This window comes from Chenopodium quinoa, unplaced genomic scaffold, assembly GCF_001683475.1.
Source record: "Chenopodium quinoa cultivar QQ74 unplaced genomic scaffold, ASM168347v1, whole genome shotgun sequence".
NCBI classification, from domain to species: domain Eukaryota; kingdom Viridiplantae; phylum Streptophyta; class Magnoliopsida; order Caryophyllales; family Amaranthaceae; genus Chenopodium; species Chenopodium quinoa.
Genome location: NW_018745063.1, coordinates 1,977,323 through 2,000,194, shown reverse-complemented (window position 1 = coordinate 2,000,194; position 22,872 = coordinate 1,977,323). Strand labels below are relative to the sequence as shown.

General features: G+C 33.8%; 1 protein-coding gene across 2 annotated transcripts; it reads left to right on the top strand.

Annotated features, from left to right (window-relative positions):
* The first annotated feature begins 6,471 nt into the window (after positions 1-6,471).
* On the top strand, positions 6,472-15,280 carry LOC110709253. 2 transcript variants are annotated; one of them, XM_021887468.1, is made up of 7 exons: positions 6,472-7,940; positions 9,121-9,265; positions 10,671-10,724; positions 10,828-10,919; positions 12,058-12,293; positions 12,444-12,608; positions 14,564-15,246. In XM_021887468.1, exons 1-7 carry the CDS (start codon positions 7,180-7,182, stop codon positions 14,647-14,649), a joined length of 1,539 nt encoding a protein of 512 aa, XP_021743160.1. In that variant the 5' UTR covers positions 6,472-7,179; the 3' UTR covers positions 14,650-15,246. The 2 variants fall into 2 exon arrangements, with proteins under 2 accessions (XP_021743160.1, XP_021743159.1); XM_021887467.1 differs by having other exon boundaries at positions 6,479-7,940; positions 15,125-15,280.
* Positions 15,281-22,872: the final 7,592 nt, after the last annotated feature.

The window sequence follows — 22,872 nt, the reverse complement described above, 5'->3', positions numbered from 1 at the left end:
TAATACTTATAAAAATAGTAACATTGTTATGAGTACTCAAAATAAAGACAAGACCAACATTCCTAAACTAGGTGAAGCAATTCCCGGGACTCCCCTATGTTCATTCATGACTCCACATGAAAATAGTCAACACTGCTTACCGTTGCGGTAAACAGGTCGAACCAAAACAAATAAGAAATACGGATTAGCAAATTATGCTAAGTACGATAAGTGCAAGATAATGTAAACTCAATTTATTTGCAAACATGCTTTTAAAATCAATTCCAATAATTAATCCAATAAATTCCTAACTAATTCTTCCAAAACCGATTCTAGTGATTCAATATTCAAAATAATAGTTAATAAAACCAATTTTCTTAAAAACCAATTTCTTTTAATCCAATTCCTCACCCAAGTGTGCACACCCCCAAGCTAGTCTCCTTATATTACAAGACTATTCTTGAGGAAAGACCCGTTCATACAAAGTCCAAGGCCTTATCAATAAACCAAATTTTCATATTGGGATTATCAACATGCTTATAAAGCATTTATAATAATAATAATAATAATAATAATAATAATAATAATAATAATAATAATAATAATAATAATAATAATAATTCAATGGTTCAATAAATCCTTTTAATATCCAATAGTTCCAATATAATTCAAAATCCTTTTTAATTAATTCCACATGCTTTCAAAATCAAACCTTGTAAGTAAATACTTGAGAATAAATTCTCATATTAATTAATATCTTTTCAAAATCAACAAATCTTCCTTGGAAAACCTTTATTTAATTAAACGAATCTTTTAGAATCAATTCCTTTATTTAAACATGACAAGTAATCCAAACCATTCAAAACATAATTTAAAAATCAATCATTCAAAATACTGTTATTAAAATCAATACCTTCAAACATATTTTATTTCAAAATCATAATTCAAATCAATTTAATTCAATCACCAATAAAAATCATGTAAACACATGTTATTCAAACCAATCACTTTCAAAAGTATCTAGCCACCTAAACATACCTTGATCCTTGCTTATTAGCAAAACACACCAAAAGAACCTCAAGAATCTTGATCCTAACACACCCTACAAATAATTATAACCTATCAATATAAGGTTAACAAATAATTAAAAAAAAACCCCAATTATATGCAAATGAACCTTTTAAATTAATTTCTCATAAACATCATTAAAAAATCTGATTTTATATAATTAAAACTAATCATAATAATTATTTATAAATCCCCCATAATAATAGTAATAATAATTGTATTAGAGAATAGAAGAAGAAAAGATAAGAAACCAAGGAAAAGAGAATAATTGGATTTGCGTTAGAAAGAATAGGCAGAACTTGCAGAGGCAGTAAATCCTTTGATATAACTCTGAATTGGGTGATTTTTGAGCCTAACCTCAAGGAATTTTTGACAGGAACAATTTTTTGTGAAATAGAGAAACCCCAAAACTGAAAAGAAGTGCCCGAAAATTGGCTCCAAAGATGTACAGGCTGATTTTCTTTAGAAAAGAGGAGAATAAGAGAATTGGTGTGAAGAATGTGAAAGGTATGAAGGGGTATTTATAAGCTAGCTCATGCAAGAATTATGGAAAGAGAATTTGGGAAGAATTAGGGCAAGTAGGGTTTATGGAATTACTTGGAGAAGTAAATAAAAGAATTAAGGAAGGTTTTGATATTAAGGTGATTGTGTGTAATTAAATATGGAAGGTATGTTTGTCATGCATAATAATATGGAGTTACTTGAGGAATAATTAAGAAGAATAAAAGGCAAGAAAATATGATGATCAAATATTAGAAGATGGAGAAATAGAATTAAGGAAAATAAGAGATTTTGGGAGATTATTAATAATACAATTTACCAAAATAATTTCCCCCAAAATAATACAAGAGGGCCGAAAATCTTGAGCTTTCCATAACTCAGATTTTCGGATTCCCTTAGTAGTATTTGGAAGATTTTTGCTCTGTTTAAGGAATAAAAATAATTGTGTAAATAATATAGAATAATTAATTAATTAATTAATATACCAATTATTCACCAATAAATAACTAAGAAAATAAGATTTTTTACACATAGAAAATCCGAGTTTCCTAGATAATGAATGGGAATTTTCGGCCATTTAATATAGTTAATAAAATATAATTTTGCTTTGATTAAATATCCGAAATATATAAATAATATTTTTTTTTACTTTTAAAAAAATAAAAATAAATGGATAATAAATATTATCCAAAATAATAATTAGATTTCTTTCAAAAAAAAAAAAAATTGGATTTCAAAATTCTTTTGGTGCCAAAATTCAAATATCATTTTGGCTCCAAATAATAAATTTACTAAAATACCCTCTTTATAAAATAATACTAAATTTAATTAATTAGAAAATACGTATGAAAACATGGGGTACTACAGTCTACCCCCTTAAAATAACTAATATATAAAGCCAAATTTTTAGCCAGGCCACGGGACAACGACATTTGGCGTTCTAATTTTTCGCCAAATGTCACGCCACGTTGAATATATATATATATATATATATATATATATATATATATATATATATATATATATATATATATATATAACTTCCTTCGTTCTATTAATATTGCAACAATGGACTTTTTACACTATTCATCACTCTTGTTTGACCATATTATATGTTAAGCAAAATATAGTCAAATGGGATCTTGTTGGATTTGTATCATTTAATACTTTCACAATATCAACTTTTTATAATTTTTACTCTTACACAATTATAGATATTTAGCATATAAAATGTATTTTGGGATGCGTAATTTCCTCCTTGTTGCAATATTAACAGAACGGAGGAAGTATATATTTTAGAGTTTTATTTTTGATAAAAAAAAAAACAATATTTCATAGGTACAAATTAACTTGTAATTTTATTCAAAAAATAATTTGAATATAACTCTCAATAATCATCAAATAATTTTTTTTATTATAATATTTTTCGGAGCAAAAGAAGTACTTCAAATGCATCCATCATATAACTAATATATAAAAATAAACTTTTAGCCAGATTATGAGACAACAACACTTGGCATTCCAATTTTTCACCAAGTGTCGCGCCACACAAACGACAATTAATTATTAATTAGTGTGTAGCCCGGGCGTTGCACCGGTTGCTACTTTAATTAGACCTTGTAATTATCAATTATATAAATTTATTTTCATGTTTATAACATAGCTTATGATTAGCTTAGATGGTTAAGTAACTATCTTTCTTATAATTGGTTGGGTGTTCAAATCCCCTTATCATCATTTTTTTTATATGAAGCAATATTCTAGTTGATTGAGTAGTGATCATGTGGCATAATGAGAAATGGAATAGGTGACGTGGTATATATATATATATATATGTATATTGTAGAATAGGATTAAAAAATTGAAAAGATTCCAGTAGGATAAAATAGTTATTTTAGTGTTTTATTTTCAATAAAGTTTAGATGATTTAGTAGGATAAAAAAAATTTATTTTAGAGTTTTATTTTCAATAAAACTTTTGGTTTAAAAATTTTATTTTCACTAAAAGTACCAATATTTTCTTTGAAAAAAAAACAATATTTTTATATAAATGACAGATATGGAGAGGTACAAAAAGGAGAAAAAAAAAAATCAAAGAGACCTTTCCTTAGACGTTCGGAGAAAATGAACAGAGATCACAACTTTAGACCACAATTTTTTTTTGGTTGTACATTATTTAATCTAATTTTTTAAGATTTTCAGGTGATTATTAATCCATAAAATACGTATAAATGGACAAGTGTGATGTCATGTGATTATTAATTCATGAGTTGAAAATTCAATATAAATAAATAATCCGGACATCGCACAGGCATAAAATTAGTTAAAGATTTTGGGTCTGTTCTCATTGATTGAACTGAGCTGAACTTTTAGAGTTGAACTGAAATGAATATTTTATGAGAGAAGGAAATTAAGATCTAAACTGAACTGAATTTATTAGAATTGAACTAGGTCTAAGCCTAATATGTGTACTAAAATAACGACCGCTGATATCATCATTGCTTATGTGTCACTTTCTTATTTTATTTTTTCCCTCCAAAATGCATGGATGATGTCATATTTTTCCTTTACAAACTACCCTATTTAACATTATTTTGAAAATAAAATTCCATTTGAATTTTTAAATTTTTGGTTTTCTACAGATATTATGTTATTTAGTTATTTATGATTTGTTAACAATAGTTTATAATATAATTTAATTGAAATTTCCTTATTAAATATGAAAATTATGTTACAGATGGGATTCCGTGTAGCTTGGATTAATAAAGTAATGCAATGTCTTTCGAGCGTCTCTTTCTCCTTCAAATACAATGGGGCTATTTCAGGTGCTCTTATTCCATCTCAGGGACTTCGGCAGGGAGATCCAATTTCACCGTACTTGTTTCTTATATGTGCGAAGGCTTTCTCTTGTTTGATTTCTAAAGCAGCATCTGATAAGTTGATTCATGGAGTCAGTGTTTGCAGGGGAGCTCCTAGGGTGTCTCATCTTTTCTTTGCAGATGACAGCATTTATTTGCGAGAGCTAATTTGCATGAATGTTCTAAAATTGCTGATATAATCAGTACATACGAAAGAGCATCTGGTTAGAAAGTCAATCTTAGCAAAACTGAAGTAGCTTTTAGCAAATGTGTGAAGTCGGAGAGAAGGAAGGAAATTATTGATATTCTGGGTGTTAGAGAAGTGAATAGACATGAGAAATATTTGGGGTTGCCGACTCTTATTGGAAGGTCAAAAAAGCGGTCTTTACTTGTCTCAAAGAGCGTATTTGGAAGAAACTTCATGGGTGGAAGGAAAAATTATTATCTCGTCCGGGCAAGGAGGTATTAATTAAAGTGGTGGCACAAGCAATTCCTACTTATATGATGAGTATTTTTAGGATTCCGGATTGTCTTATTGATGAAATTCACTCTACTTTAGCCCGTTTTTGGTGGGGTTCGGATGGTTCGAATAGAAGGATTCATTGGCATCGATGGGAAGACCTTTGTCTTCCTAAATCAATGGGGGGAATGGGGTTTAGAGACCTTAAATACTTTAACTCGTCTCTTCTCGCAAAGCAAGGATGGAGGTTATGTGTCGATAATGATACAATGCTTCAACAAATCTTCAAAGCCAAGTATTTTAAATATTCTGATTTTTGTGGTGCGGCTAGATGCTTTGATCCGAGCTATACGTGGAGGAGTATTTGGGGGGCAAAATCTTTGCTCCTTGAGGGTTTGAAGTGGAGAGTGGGAAATGGCTCTTCAATTAAGGTTTGGGAAGATGAATGGCTGGTTGGGGATGGTTCGAATTCTATTCCGACAATTCAATTGCATTGTGATATCGATATGTGGGTGAGTGAACTTATTGATTTTGATAATATGTGCTGGAATTCTGATTTGGTGGCTACCACTTTTTGCGAGGTAGATGGCCTCAAGGTCCTTGACATCCCATTGCTAAGGGTATGGGTGGAGGATAGGAGATTCTGGTGGCCTGCTCGGAATGGGTTGTTCTCTGTCAAATCAGCCTATTGGCTGGGCAGATTGGGTAGGATACATTCATGGGAATTGCTTCACGGAGATAGCGAGAATAAGCTTTGGCACGAGGTGTGGGACTTAAAGGGACCTCCAAAGCTGTGCCATTTTGTATGGAGGGCCTGTAAAGGGTCTCTTGGAGTGATGGAGAGACTGTATTTTCGCCATATACAACCCTCAAGCATTTGTTCGATTTGTGGTGTGGCTAGTGAATCAATAATCCACGCTTTATTTTTCTGCAAGCATGCTGTTGCTATATGGCAGCAGAGCAACTTTCTTGACCTGATCAATGATGCTCCTATGTCTTCGTTTCAAGAATTGTTCAGCTGGGTTTCGAGCAAATTAGACAAAGCACAGCTACTGGCTTTTGTATGTCTTGCGTGGGCAGGGTGGTATTGCAAGAATAAAGTGATTTTTGGCGAGGCAAATGACTTCAACGCTGTGACGATTGCTGCAAGTTTTGTCAAAATGTGTGAGGATTATTGTGTGTACAATGCTAGAGTGGGTGGGGGTGTGTCTGTTCCTATCAGCTTCTCTCGTACAAGCTGGGTTCCACCCCACTCCTCTGTTGTTAAGGTGAATTTCGATGCATATGTTCCTAGCCATGGAGGAGTTTGCTTGGGAGTGGTTGTTAGGGATGAATGGGGAAAGATCCTGCTGAGTGCGACGAAGAGAATAGCGTGCATGTGGTCTGCTGAAGTTGCAGAAGCTGCTGCAGCGTGCTGCGGTGTACATATTGCGAGCAGGTTTGGGTTTTGGGAAGGTAATTCTTGAAGGCGATGCTTTGAATGTGGTGTGTGCTATTAGAGACAAGCTTGAGGGTGCGGCTCCTATTTTTCATTTCTACGAGGACGTTGGTAGATTGAGGAATGATTTTATTAGCTTTGATTGTGTCCATGTTAGACGGGCGGGGAATACTGTAGCTCATATGGCTGCTAGATGGAACACGGATACTAGTAGTGAATGTAATTGTTCGGATTCTATTCCCCAAAGTTTGTTAACTTTGGCGGAACTTGATTTAATAAATTGATTCCCCGTGTTTGTCTTCAAAAAAAAATTATGCACTTTTGGGAATTGTATATTCATATTTAATCAAAAATTAATTAGGAACACGGAGGAAGTAGTTATTTTCTTTCAATATATGTTTAAAAATTTATAATTCAATTCTTATTTTAAAATCGTGCATCGCAAGGAATCACCTAATGAAAAAACAACGTTAACCACTACTCTAAAACTCTAAAAGTCAAAGTAATTGTAACCAGTTTCGAATCTGTCAAGTTCAACTTAAAAAAAAAAAAAAAAAAAAAAAAAAAACAACCGAGAAATGAGGCGAACCTCAGTAACAACAATCACTCTCCACCTCCAATCACCAACAGGTCCAACACCCACACTCATGACTTTCAACATTTCACCATTTATTACCGTCATCATTAACGGTAACCGTAAGAAACCGTAACGGTTACATTCCCACCCCTCCCACCGTTACACTTACATTTACCCTTAAAAGAAAAACGGATTTCCAATTTTCCTCACCCCAAAACTAACGTCGTCTCACGTCGTCACATTCCCATCCCCACCTTTACTTTTTTTTCTCTCTAAAAAATTCCTTTCTCTCTCTAAAAATGGCCGACGATTTCTCTCTCCTCACCGCCGCCGCCGACGACCACCACAACCAACACCAGTTCAACTCCCATCACCATTATTTACACCCCAAATTACCCTCCACCACCTCCGCTGCCGCATCGGAGGTCTCAAACGACGTCGTTAAGATCTCCGGCGCCGATGGAACCTCCGACAACGGCGTCGTTTACGAGGTCACGTATGAACCGTCGGAGTTCGACCCGGTTCCGGATCTTGAGTCGGATCCGAATCCGACGATTAATATTATGACCGATTCAACGGAGAAGAGGAAGGAAATTGATAGAGATGACGTCAGCGAAGGGAGTTATAAGAAATCGAAGTTGGCGGTGATCGCCGGCGCCGGAGGAGGAGGGATTTCCGGCGCCGGCGAGTACAGGAAAGATCGAGAAGAGTGGAGTGATACGGCGATAGAGTGTTTGTTAGATGCGTATACGGAGAAGTATACGCAGCTGAATAGGGGGAATTTGAGGGGGAGAGATTGGGAGGAAGTGGCGGTGATTGTGAGTGAGAGGTGTGAGAATCAGCATAAGAGTGTTGAGCAGTGTAAGAATAAAGTCGATAATTTGAAGAAGAGGTATAAGTTGGAGAGGCATAGGATGAGTAGTGCCGGTGTCGCGGTTAGTCATTGGCCGTGGTTTAAAAAGATGGAGGCCATTGTGGGGAATTCGGTTTCTTCTAAGTCGGTTTCGGATGATGATAAGGTTAGCGGCTCTAGTGGGAGTGCTACTAGGCAGCCGAAGAGGTATACATTTTTTTCTTAGCTATGTTTGAATCTTGTAATATTTATACTGTGTTCGTTTTATATTATTTGCTATGATTTGACATAAATTGTAACTGAAAAGTTTCTAATGATTGCTAATACGGAGTAATATGAAACGGATGTAGTACTTGTATTTGTTTTCAGAAATTACTTGTGTGTGACATCAGCTTAAATGAATAGAGAATTTAAATAGAGGAAACAGTTGAAGGAAATACAATGTTTTTTGGTGATTGTCAAGAGAATCTTCAATTAACCAATAATTAAAAAAGAGAGAAAGGTTTAGTTTTGTGTATTCTCTTACTTGAATCAGGTGTTTAACACGGTGATGGGGTTTATAGTGCTTATTTGCTTGAAAGATAGAAGGTAAAGGAGGGATAGATAGATTACATACTAGAGGATTCTATGGGTCTACCATCACCACAACTGTATTTGATTAATATATTTTCCATTGAAATTAGCAAATCAATGATAGTGGAAGAACAAATAGATGTTATACTTTTACATAGGGCAACATAGCCCATCCCCGATGTTGAGAATTGAGAAGAGATATGTTAGGGGAGCAAAGATTGAATTGACCAGTTAAACCTGTTGAATCTCTTGGAATGCCAGTAGTTACTAGAAGGGGGTCAGTGTATTCAAGTTAAAATTTTGTAAATTTGATAATCATGGTGGGCTAGAGGCCATAGAAACACAATGGATTTTAGAAAATACTACTCACCAATGGAGGTCTCAATGCATTGGCACCATGTAAATTTTCCGACGGACATTATATGATAGTTAGCTCATGGACGAGGATCAGAGATTCAGAGTTGACAAAATGTTGTCCTATAGCATTGGAACTTTCAATTTCTTGATCTTGTTATGTGAAGTTTAGGGAGGGTGTCATTAGTATTTTCTTTTGGGGGTGGAGGGGTCAGGGTACTGGCCTACTGGGTGTTGATAATCCCTTCTGTAAAAATGTAAAATATTAAAATGCTTATTCTCTCAGATATCACCGATTTGTATGTACAATGTACGCCTTTGAAATATACCCTGGACCTCTTTCTTCTTCCCTGAGATCTAGAACATGCATAATTGTCTTTTGTTTCATTCATATTTTGAGTTTTATGAGGAAATAATTGTTGGATCCGGTTTTCAACTAAATATATTTCGACGTGGGCAGATATTCCGTGGGAACACCAGGCTCGCTTGGTCAGGTCAATAACATGAAGTCAAAATCAATACCTAACTTAAAATGGCAAAGAGTTGTTTTTAAGATCAGTGGTGCTGCTTTAGTTGGCAATGGTCCTCATAACATTGACCCTAAGGTTTGTTTCAAGATCTATATTTATCCTTGCTAACCTCACAAACTGCTTAATGCTGAAATAACCCAACAAATGTTAATATTAATGTATAATATAGAGAAGATGGAGAGCCTGTTTATACAGCTATATTTAGTTTTCCTGTCATGTTTAAGCAATGACAATCATTTCCTTGTTAGCTTGTAGTGGAGTGAATTGGTACTTTCATAGTCTCTAACTCTCTATTGGATTGACACTGGTCTTTCTAGCTAATTTGTTTGTTTACCTTCTGTAATTAGTCATTAATATTTTTCATATGTCTAATTTACTTTGTTGAGTATTTAGTGTGGTGACTAGGGGTTCAGGTTGTGTTAAGTTCATCTAATTTGAATTTCTTTGATTTGAATTGGTCTTTTATAACTAAACGTGGGGCTTATTTTTATACCAATCCTTAAGGGAAAAAACTTTTCAAATGAAATTTCGTTATATATGTATCAATATGCATTTTCCAAGCATGAAAATTTCATAGTTATTTTTTCTGACATGTAATCAATGATATTTAACAATAGCAAGCTCAAATTAAAAGATATGATCTGACCAGTTCTGTAATTAGCAATTATTTGCTTGAATTAGTTAAATAGAACATCTACTAAAACTGTGGATCTGGGCACTTCCATATAATGTACTGCCCCTACTTCCCCTACAAACAAAAAAGGCCTAATGATTTTAAAAATTGCTGCTTTTTGGCATCAGTAAAACCCAGATGATTGTTTAAACTTTTTGGTTCTACTGCTGGAAATTCTGAATCCTTGGAGACTACTAATCAACTTAAATTGGAAGGTCCAATTCAAGTAGGACCTCTACTTAGTGACATCTGATCATATAAGCTTGACATAGCCTAACGAGCCAGATGATGAATTACGTTTATTACGTTCTTGAAATCAGATTGAAAACTAAACAACCGATAAGGAATAAATCAGAGCATATATTCTTTTATCAATTGTTGAGCAGTTGAGTTTAGCCGCCTGTTATGGATAGTGTCTCGTAGGGCACAAACTAGAACTTCGGGATCACCTTTTGACGGCTCCTTTGACCAAGTCTCAACCACTGCAAATTTCAGCAATTTTTTCCTCCGCTGCCTCAGCTAGTTCCTTTGTATTTTTTCCCCTTTGACTTAATTTTCTAGTTGTATCTTGTAGTTACATTTTTTTTCAATTATCTGTGCAATGTACATTTCTGAGTTGTGACGGCATTTCTTAAATGGTGCAAGTGAGTAGCTGATGAAGCACGAAGGGGAAATTCATAGATTGGAGAGGAGGGTGGTGTGAATAGTATATTTATAATTTGTTGGTCTTTGAATATTTTGCTGTGTATTTGGACATTTGGTAGCATTATTCCATTTCAGCATCTGAATGAATGTTGAAATTTTTAGGTAGTAATGCTAATTGCTAGGGAGGTTACAGTGGCTTGTCGCCTTGGAGTTCAGGTATATATCTTGGTGATTAATATCACTTTTTCAACTACCCCTCCCTACTTTTGTCATAAGCATTTTTAGCTCTTACAGACTGAAAATGGCTGTTGTGTCATAGGTAGCAATTGTTATTGGTGGGCGTAACTTTTTCTGCGGGGATACCTGGATAACTGCGACCGGTGCTGACAGATCTACCACATATCATATTGGGTATTCTATTGACCTGCTGAACATTTAATTTATTTTTTTTATGCTGCAATATTTTCTTCATTTTCTTCTTTACCTGGTGTCTGACAATTGGAGTGTACTAGTCTGCTGGTTGTATTTTACTTTCTCACTCTCTGGTTCTCTGCCGTGTTTGTCTCTGGGTGTGTTTGTGTATGTTGAATGCTTAAAGTGAAGATGATCTGTGTAAAACATTTTTGATATTTGGTGTATTATAGTTGTCATTTGTCTGATAGACTGATGTGGCTGCTTCCTTTAGTCTTTCCATAGGTCATGCATGTTATAGTTCATTTGCATATTACGCGCAAACAACCGTGATACCTAACCCTCTAAGTTCCCTTTTGGATGTTCTTAGTCTCCCTGAAAGACAATTTGATGCTGTTTGAAGTATTTTGCTGCTATTTCAGTAAAGAGTTATCATGAGAATATTTTTTAATTTTTTACATTGGATTTAGCTAACTATTAGATTTAGGTTTATCTTTAATTTTTTTGGCTCGAAAGGAGGTGAAAAGCTCATATTGTTGTGATGTGCTTTGATCAATTGTGGTTATAAATTAAATTAAAGACGCAATTGTGCTTGCATCATGAAAGGATATCAAGAGAGGAATCCTGCACTTCCACACCCCCCCTCCCCCGGGGGGGGGGGGGCAGATTTCTTTAAGGCACTGCAATTGGGGGAGTTATTTATTGCATTGACCTCACTTCACCAGTTTATTCAGGAGTAATTCCGAATATACTGTCCAAGTGAAATCTTCTGGTCGTGGCAAGATTCTAGTTTGCTGTTGAGCTTGTGAATTATAAATGTTATTAAATAATTTCTCTGGCATATTATGTCTTGCTACACCTGTTTTATGGCATGGGCTATCTAGCATTTGTAGGAAATGGTCCAGTAGTCACCTTGTTACTTATGCTCTTACCTTAACATTTTCTCATAAAAATATGTTTTCTGCTGTGTTGGTAGTTGTCAGTCTTGTCACTCAAGTTGTGAATTTTTCAGGTTGAACTATATATACTTAAATGTTAAATCTCATAGTCAGGCTCGTAGTTTGAATCTGAGTAGCTGCTTGAAATGCTATATGGTTATGAATTATTTTGTCTCACATCAATTGCTCACCCTTGTCAGTATGATGGCAACTGTGATGAACTCAGTGTTGCTCCAGTCAGCCTTAGAGAAGATGGGTGTTCAGACACGTTTACAAACTGCTTTTGCAATGTCAGAGGTGGGTGAGCCATACAATAGACAAAAGGCAATCAGACATCTAGAAAAAGGCAGAGTGGTGATCTTTGGTGGAGTTGGTGGTGGTTCAGGAAATCCTCTCTTTTCAACTGATACAACAGCAGCTCTACGAGCAACTGACCGTATGACTTTATCCTTTCCTGTGATTTTGCTAAAAAATAATGTATCTGAAAGTTTGCTCATTGCCTTTTGGGGTTGTTGTGTATGGTTCACTGTAGCTATTACAGCTTGGTTCATGTCTTATGTGTGGTATTTTGTCCCCTTTCTTACAGTTAATGCCCAGGCAGTTCTCAAAGGCACCAATGTTGATGTTGTTTATGACTGTAATTCAAGTGGCGTTACATTTGAGCACATATCCTTCAGAGAAGCTGCTTCCCGAGGCCCCTCATCTATGGACATGATGGCAATGACATTCTGTGAAGAGAATGCTATTCCTGGTTAGTATACTCAGCTTAAATATTTACTATTCAACAAGCTGATTCATTAAAATCTTCCTCTGTCCCTTTCATATTGCAACATAGAGGAGTTGCTTCCCAAAGCAAGATTCAAATCTTACAAGAGCCTACATGACTATATTTACTCTTACGCATCAAACAATATCAATATCAATATATATATATTAAAACTCAATGGCAAGGATTGTAATCTCGCCATGTGTCGCCATGTCACCTACTATTACTAATCATACATCAATGTTTTCTCATAAAAATTTATAATTTATTAGCATTAATATTTAAACCATTACCTCATATTCATTAAAATTAAATTTTAACTAACCACCGCACCAAGGACATCTTATGATGATAAAATTGTATTAAAAAGAGTTATTCATGTTCATAAATTCTAAAATTTAAATTGTGAACTTATATGTGTATATTTTAACAACAATATGATTGCAAAATTAATTTCATTTCTTTAATTTACTCAATTCAACCATAATTCATATATGTAGTAGGTTATAGATAATTAAAATATATAACCCAAAAATGCAAAGCAATTCTGAAAGTTTTTTCTTTTTAACCACAAAATATGTTTACTTGAAGGAATTTATTATGATAGCTGAATAATAAAAAAATCCCTGATACAGTACAATATAACATTTAGGTTGCTGCATATTAGATAATGAATTTTGATGTTCAATTATATTTAAAATATTTAACAAATGATATTATTTTTATAAAACCACCAATATATTTCACTTTATTTTGTTATAAATTTTTTTAATATACAAACGATGACCCGGGGCATTGCTTGGGCCAAAAACCAGTTAATTACAATATGTGGTTAAAGAGGAGTGTTTAGATAGTATCAGGATTGTAGACGTTGCAATATCTAAGGAACAGAGAAAATATGCTATAACAATCATTAAGGTGACAAACTTTGCCCAGTTGCAATAAATGGGTAGCCATAAGTTCTATACATTTTCTCACATAAATAAAATATTAAGGTGACAAACTTCATTCAGCATCTAGGTGTTAGTATTACTTAAATTTGTTTGCTTTTAGTGCTTACATTTTATATGATTTCGTAATTCTGCTTCTTATCTTTAACTTCTTTATTTATTAGCACTTTCTTTTACTACTGGTTAACTTCTCATTGGGTTATATCTGTGCTATCTTTTTTTCCAATCAGTTTAGATAGTCATCATCTTGTGATTACTGCATTTTTCTGGAAAAAAAGGCCAATATTTGGTGGGCAATGCCTATGCCAGTAGTTATTCAGTGTCTTTTTGGTACATCTTTCTTAAGTAGGCCACATGCCACTTTTAACGAAAGTTGATGGGTTTGACTTGCCTGATTGGCACATGGATGATCTATTGGGATGCTGGGACCAAGTAAGCTGGCTAAAAGGCCCAACTCGGTTGGCTTGGGTTCAGCAGGGGTGGACCAGCCTGATCAAAGGTCAATCTGACAAATTGCTGTGCCTGTGTGCCAAATTATGGCATAGAAAGGGTTATCATATATATATATATATATAAATCAATTTTATAGGCCTTAATTGCCAAAATCACTCTCAATTTGCCTTAATCTAACAGTTTATTGATGGCTTTAAAATTAAAGGTCTTTTTGACAATGTAATAGCTGCCATACCCATCCTCTTCCTCTTTTTTTCTTCATATCTCTCTTGTTTTGAACCTAGGTTTGGATTGAAAAACAATCGAAGATTAATTTTTGATGTCAAAACTAGAATTTTATTTGCATTGACTTTGAGAGCCAAGGAGTGACAGGTATTTGGTCGGAGCTATGGAGATTATGGTGGGAAAAGGAAGGTTTTGAAACTGGATAATGGGCTGTGAATTTTTTTTGGCAATGCAATTGTTGCTTTTTGTTAGGTTGTAGATAATACAAGGTTAAAATGGAGATGATAATATGAATGGATTGGTGTTGTGCAGACATAATATCGAAAAGATGGTTGGATACTTTGGGTGTTGGTATTGAGAATTTGACAAGTTTGGAGCTCTGGGGTTGTTTTCTTTGATTCACAACTGCTGGTGGATGATGATCATCTGACTGATGTTGTGGGGGTGATGACTGAAGCGAGAAAGGATGGGGAAGTTTGGAAAGGATAGAGAAAAACAACCAAGGGAGGTTTAATTCCAAACAAATGGTTTTAATGTTGTCACAGTATATTTCGATCTCAGCAATTATAAGTAATGTGTTTGTTCTTTTGTGGAACAGTAGTAGCTCTCGATATTTCATTGAATTGTCAGGGAAGCTTGATGTGACTAAGGTTAACCTCATGATTCAAAGAAAATTAGTTGTTTCATATTCATCTCTTGAAAGTATAGCACATATAAGAATCATATAAGAAAACATTCTTTTCTGCTACACATGCGGAGCTTTTGCCACATTTTTGTGCTTACATCTTCCACTCGATCTGTCTATTTTGTTATCCTAATATAATGTGAATTGGCTAGTCCGTGACCATAAACAAATTGTGTTGTTCTGTGCAGTTGTGATTTTCAACTTTCTTGAACCTGGTAACATATCAAGGGCCCTTTGTGGTGAACAAATTGGTACATTAATTGATCAGACGGGAATGATTAGCTAACATCTATAACATATGTATTTTTCCTCATAACTTGTTGTAGCTTATATATATATATATATATATATATATATATATATATATATATATATATATATATATATATATATATACGGAAATTAAATTACAAGCCCCTGGTCACTCTCTATTTATACTGGTGGGGTGATCTTGGTTCCGTAAAATGCTTGAAGCTACAGCAGATGACTGCTGTATTTAGGGATGAAGCAAATTTTTAGTTGCTGTACCAATAACTTATCATCCTTGACGAACAACTTTGGAGGCTCGAGCTTGGGAGGCTGCTGCCTACTAATTTTTGAACCATAGTAATCATGGTTACTAATGCTTCATTTACGGCAGGCTGAGCTGCAAGGTATATTAACTCCTGTAGAATATTTCCTTCCCCCTGACCTGTAATTTTGTGGCGTATCTGTATTTATCAATTATACTTAGTATAGGTATTGTGGGGGACTCGTAATGTAGTAGTTGCGATGATGTATAAGTCAAAATTTTGTAACTAATAAAGCTTCACAGTTTTCCTGTTAATGGCAACAATACAGTTGATTTGTGGGTGGTGGATAGAAAATGGAAGTACTCAGTATATTTTACGGGTCTAAGAATTAAAGATCTGTTTATGACCTTCAAGATTCAATTGTAAAGGATGATATTGACAATTTTTGTATCAATTTTTTTTTTGCACAAATGCTGTTCTGCTGTTCATATTAGATAGGCATATAATTTATGATTTGTACTCTAATAATAGAAATAGTGTTATAAACTTCCAATGAAATATATAAAGTAATTTCTTTTTCCATTAAAAAAATAATTTTCATTTTTTGCTCCTAATAAAAAAGTAGAAACATTATTACTAGTATCATTCAGATGGTGTTTGGCAGAACTAATAGAAATATGTTTTATGTTTATGCTCCTAGTTTTAAGTACATGAAATACGATCGGTGCATTTCTGGTGTGGCTAGCCACACGGTGTGACAAGGTGTCACATTAGTAACCCCCTAAAGTAACCCTCGAAGTAGCCTCTACTAATAACCTATCTAGTAACCCTTGAAGTAACCCCTCTAATAACCCTTGACGTAACTACTAACTAGTAACCCCCGAAGTAACTCTAAAGTAATCCTTGAAGTAACCCCTATTTAGTAACCCCCAAAGTAACCCCTCTAGTAATCCCTAAAGTAACCCATGTCTGACTTAGTAACCCCTGACCTAGTAACCCCTAATCAGATCTAGTAACCCCTGACCGAATCTAGTAACCCCTGACCTAACCATCTTTTCCACCGCTAAATCCGTCACGAAACCACCAATTCTAACCACAACAACAATCAACCACCACCCATTCCAACCAAAATTAAAATAATTAAAAAGAAAAGGATCAAAACAAGTTTATGAGTTTGAAATCAACGACGACGATCAAATCTGGGTAACTATAAATCAATGCTTTTGAACGAAATTTAATGTGCCTACCACCAAAAAATACAAATATAGAAATAGACTAAATTATTTCATAATGTTACTGTAAATAATTGGCCAAACCAATGCTATTATCGATGGGTTGGTTTGGAGCTTTGAGGACCTTCAACAATGGCAAACACGAAGATGGTGATTTAGATCTGGGTTGGTTTGGAGCTTCGAGAACCTTCGATGACGACGACGGCGAAAATCAGTGCTCCGGAGACGACGGTTAGAGATAGAAAGTTTGAAAGAGAAGATGAGGAGAGATAGAAATTTAATTATTTAAAATAATTAAAAAAAAAAAGAAAAAAGAAATTGTGGTTGGTCACACGGTGGTAATCACATATGAAAGTTTGTGCACAATGATTATCTTGCAAATGTAGTTCGCATTAGTATTGGGTGAGTCTAATTTTTTACTCGTATTTTTTTCTAATAAGTTTGTATCAGGATATTGACCAAAAATAATTGATTAAATAATTGGGGAAAATATGATAAATCTTATTATAGAGGAAATAATGAAGATTTTATTATTTTTCAAAAATTATTCAAACCTATCTTTTTTAAAATTGTAAATATTCTTCATCATCAAATACATAATCTGATATCTTAATGTGTGCCTATCGACACACGCTAGAAAAACCGATGTTAAAATAATATAAGTACATCTTACTAGTAAGCAAACCTTTTGATAAAATACCAACCTTTTTTTACCTATAATAGATTTTTTAAGAAAGAAAAATTATTTTATAGTTTTACTTTTGATAAAATACCAACCTTTTGTACGTATAAAATAAAGAGAAGTTATTTTATACTCTTATTTTTTTGATAAAATTCTACTCCATATATATAAAATAATTATCCTGTCAACAAAAAAAAAAATTTATAAACATCAATTAATATCTTATACTAGTAGTTCCAAAGCGTGGTTCGTGCAGGCGGATGAACGATCCGCATGGTAAATCCGCTCCAAGTCTACAAAATGGCGGAATGTACATGCAGGTATATACTAATGTATATTGGTATATAAAAAAAATAGTGTTCATTATAATGTACATGGACATAAATATAAAAGAACATAGTGTTCATTTATTTATAATGTACACGAGATTTTTGTGCAATAATTTTGTATATATATTTTTTTTGAAAGAAATTTTGTATATAAGGAAATAGATAAATAGTATTATAATTATTTTTTTTACCATAATTAATTACAAATCATTTCAATTTTTTTTTTTTACCAAAAGTTCACTTTCTCTCTCCAGACAATCAAACCCATTTAAATTCCTCAAACCTCAAGCAAAATTTCAAGAAATTTGAAATTATGAGTCCAAAATTGTTCAAGATGACAGATAAAAACGAAAGGTAAGACCATATTCGACATTCATACTTGTTTATTTTGAGTTTGAGTGTTTGTTTTTATAAAGTGGATTGAAAATTGTATTTTTTTGGTTTTATAGGGAATTAATTTGCTATTTATGTAGTTTTGTTGTTGCAATGAGAAATAAATGATCTTCTTCAATCGACCAATTAATACATTTTGAAAGAAGAACCCAAGCAAATAGAAAAATTCAGAAAAAGTTGCAGATCCAAATAATACAATGTACATTAAAATACAATAAAATGTTCTTTTTCATATATATACTTGCATGATCTAAATAATACAGTGTACATTAAGCCTGTAAGCAAACATATATGTTCATTATAATGTATACAATGTACATTATAATACATTAGGAAATTTTTTCTATAACTACCCTAAAGATAGGGTTATTTGTGAACAACTACCCGTTTTTTTTTATTATTTTATTTATTTGTTAAGAACTACCCAGAAGATAAGAAAAGTTTGGGTAGCACTACCCATTAACGTTTTCTATCCAAAAAAACATTAATGAGACCTACTTGTTTACTTTTCCCAGTTCTAATTATCTTCTCTCTCCTCCCTAATTAACTTCCCCTTTAAACCCTAGAAATCAAAACCCCCAAATTTAGACATCCTACCAATTACAATGGTCAATTAGACATCCTACCAATTACAATGGCTAATTACTTATTAAATGCAATTGAATTCAATCTCAAAGTCAAAATAACCGAAATCTAGAACTCAATTGAACTCCTAAACCCTAAAAATCAAAAACCCCAATTTTTTGAATCCATAAATTAAACCCTAATCCGAATCACTATTTACACCCTAAATATGTTAATTGCGTTCAATTAAAACTTGTAAACAAATTCTACAAACAATGTATCAGAAGGAAAGTGTGAAACATTACATGAATAATTGAGAATTTGTGTTCAATTGATTGAGTATGTTCTCTTTGAGTGAGAATTAAGGGAAAGTTAATTAATGAGGAGAGAGAAGGTAATTATGGGAATTCATTAAGTGGGAAAAGTGAAAAAGTGGGTCCAATAACGTCTTAATTGGACGGAAAACGTTAATGGGTAGTTACCCAAACGTTTTGTAACTTCATGTAGTTCTTAAAAAATTGGAAAAAAAATGTTAGTTATTTACAAATGACCCTATCTTTAGGGTAGTTCTAGACAAAATTTCCTAAACAGTAATATTTTTTTTGGTGAGAAAGTGGGCCAAGCCCAGAAACAAAACACACAAAAACGACAGAAACAGAATAAAAACAAAGAGAAAAAAGAAAATAAAGGAAAACAAAGAACAAAAACTAAAGCACTACACTTGAGAGCAACCTCTCCAATGTAGACTCTAATCACGAGCAGGCACCATCCTCGGCCTTGTAGCACCACCGAGGTCCTCCAATAAAACCGCAGAAAGATCCTTAGGGACCGCTGAGAAAATAGTGAAGGGTTGAGACGTTTCTACACCGAAATTGGCTAGCCAATCCGCAGCACGATTCGCCTCTCTATAGCAATGCTTGATAGTGACATCCCATCCTTCTCTCGACATAAGGGCACAGAACTTTCGAACGATATGAATATATGGAGAGTTGGGGGATTGATTATCCACCAACATTTTAACAACAACTTCGGAATCTACACATACTTGAATCTTCCTATGACCTCTGTTCCAAGCTATGGCTAGACCCCGAAGCACCGCAAGCAGCTCAGCCTTGGTATAAGTACATATACCACAGTTAACCGCATACACTTCATAAAGCTCTCCTGACAGGCTAAAGTCGTATCACCAAATCAAAAGTATTACCTAAGTCCTCTAACTAATGCAGATAGGGAAGTAGGGTCGAATCCACAGGGAAACAAGTCTTTCTATTCCTAAATAATTATTATAATCTAATTATCAAGTAACCAATTGTTGTTGTAAAAAGGAAATATAGAAAATCAATAATAAGAAGGCCTAGGATAATAGGTTCACCAATAATTAATATTCCGGAATAAAACATAACAATCAATAATTAACCTTGCACAAATAATATGATTAATAGGCTCTCACAATTTATTAATCAACATAGATCTAACAGGCTCTCGTAATTTACTAAATCTAAGTTCCTATTGAAAATAGGCTATAATATCAAATTAACATCTGCTCGATTCATCAATTCAATATTGCTATACTTTTACAATCAAATTTATGTGTCTATTTTATATAGTATTTTACCCCCGTCCCTTGGTCATAATTAGTAGTGTTTTTGGCTCTTTAGAGCCACTTATATTACTAATTGGTGTTTTATAGTGTTTTCGTAGATTTGGTTGACTTTTGCAGGGATTTACACTTTTGGAGTATTTTCCCAAGATATTTTGGAGCAATCAAGAGCATTGGAGAAGCACGACCAGAGTTTATAGCCCAAGGCCGGTTAGAGCCATCGAACCGGTGATTAAGGGCTCAGTATAGGTGATACCGGGGCATTTGGACCGAGTATTCAAGAACCAAAGAGGAAATTCAGATTGACCCGAAGAATTGGAGCCCAATCGTAGTCCAATTAGTGGCCCAAGAGAGCTGCCCGGCCAAAGAGGCTGACGCCCGGAGGCGCGCCCGGCCGGGCGGGAGAAGCAAAGGTCAGCGCCCAGTGACGCGCCCGGCCGGGCGCGAGAAGCGTATTGAAGAGAAAAAAGGCGCGCCCGATCGGGCGGTGCCTCGCCAAATCGGGCGCGTGTAAATATTAGGGGTTAATTTCATCGTTTAAGTTTGTTTTAGTTTAGGATTTGTACGGAATATAAATACTCTTCCGTAATACGATTTTAGCATCTCTCCTTTACTATTTCTTTACTCTCTTAATTGTTTTCTTAGATTTTCTCTCTCTTATACCTTTGTTCTTAATCTACTCTTAATTCCAGATTTATTTGGTAACTATTTCTCTTCTCTTAATCTTAGTTGTTTATTTTATTCCTTTGATCATGTCTTGTTTTATTGCTTTGATTAGTTTAGTTCCTATTATGTGTGAGTAGTTCTATTTCTAGGGTTTGTGAGGATCCATAAATAATATGAAGGGGTAAATTATTGTTGTTAATTGTCAATGCTAGATTAATTTCCTATTGATTGATTTAATGCTCTGTGACTAGATTAGGCCTGATCTTTTATGCATGAGTTTGACAATATTGATTCGAGATTCGACAGATGAGAATTAATGTTTAGGTCTAGTTTCAATAGGCAGGTTAATTTATAAATGGTTAAGTCGAGATTCGAAAGATGAGATTTAATACCAGTAAATTAATTGTGTGATTATAATACGTAGAGAAAGCCCTTTATGATCTGATTAATTATGCATTGATGAATGATTATTATATTCAACCCTGGAATATTATTTATTGGTGAACCTATGCCCTAGATCCTTTTATATATTATTTCCTCCTTATTCCTGATCTCTGTAGTTTAGTTTATTTTTCAAATATATATATTGGTTACCTCATAATCTAGATTATATTAGTTAATTAGGAATAGAAAGACTCGTTTCTCTGTGGATTCGACCCTACTTCCCTATCTACATTAGTTAGAGAATTTAGGAATTATTTTTGATTTGGGGATACAACTTTACCCTCTCACAAATCACATCTGCTCGATTTATAATCTAATTGCCAAAAATTAAACAATTCAATAAGAAATTATCATGCAATATCAATAATCAACAATAACTAATTATCCCTTCTTATTAATTATGGATCCCCATAAACCCTAGAAATAAACTACTCACACATAATAAAATATAAATTAAACAAAGCAATTAAATAAGACATGAAGAAATAAAGAGAATAAATAACTTAGATTAAAGGAGAAGAAATCGTTATCAAAGTTAAGGGAAACAAGGGATGAAATTAAACCAAGAATTGAAGAGAGAGAAATAAAAAAGAAAATAATACTAAGAGTTTAAGAGAAGAGAGAGAAAGAGAAAAGTTAGAGAGAGAGAAAGAGAGTAAAGAAAACTAAACTAAAACTAATCTAAAACTAAAAACCTAAGCTAAAAAAACTACCCCCTCCTACGTAACTCTTCCCTCCTTATAATGAGAAAGAAAAAGAATCCTTTTCCATCTAAAACTCCTATCAACTAAAGTAAACAAAAGCTGCTTAATCAAACAATCACTCATCAGCAAGTAAATCCAATCAGCGGCCCAATTGTGTAGGCCCAATAACTGAATGCTACTACTAGGGCTGGCAAACAGGTCGGGTCGGGTCGGGTCGGGTTCAGGTCGACCTGTTTACATAAACGGGTCAGGACCCCCCAACCTGAACCCGACCTGTTTACTTAAACAGGTCAAAATAACCAACCTGAACCCGACCTGATTATAAACGGGTCGACCTGAACCCGACCCGCCTAAATCTGATTTTTTTTTAATTAAAATAAAATAAAATAAAAACCTGTAATTTACTAATTTCTTTATACTGTAATTTTTTTAACCTGTAATTTGACTAATTTCTTTAACCTGTAAGATTCAAGTATTCAAGACTTCAAATTCAACACATAATTCAAGCAAACATAACTTAACAACATAATTCAAGAGTTACATGTCCAAAATACTTCCAAGTAGGCAAATAAAAGTTCAACTAGAAAACCAAATACATGTCTAAAATAACAGTAACAGTTTCATCAACTAATTTTAGAAGAAATTAACAACATAATCAGGTTTGACTCTCCATGACAGCAGGACTTTCTGGTGCACTTTGTGGAGGGCTGGGGCTGGGAGTATCCCCCACATCATCGTTGACTTTCATGGCCATGATTTTTCCACATAAATCTTGCAATTGCGGATCCATATTAGCTACAACCAAAAGAA

Excerpts from the sequence above, each read along its gene's own strand:
- LOC110709253 (XM_021887467.1), top strand. The coding sequence starts at position 7,180 with ATGGCCGACGATTTCTCTCTCCTCACCGCCGCCGCCGACGACCACCAC. Across the intron at positions 7,941-9,120 it reads GCTACTAGGCAGCCGAAGAG|ATATTCCGTGGGAACACCAG; the intron begins GTATACATTTTT and ends CGACGTGGGCAG. Across the intron at positions 12,294-12,443 it reads AGCTCTACGAGCAACTGACC|TTAATGCCCAGGCAGTTCTC; the intron begins GTATGACTTTAT and ends CCTTTCTTACAG.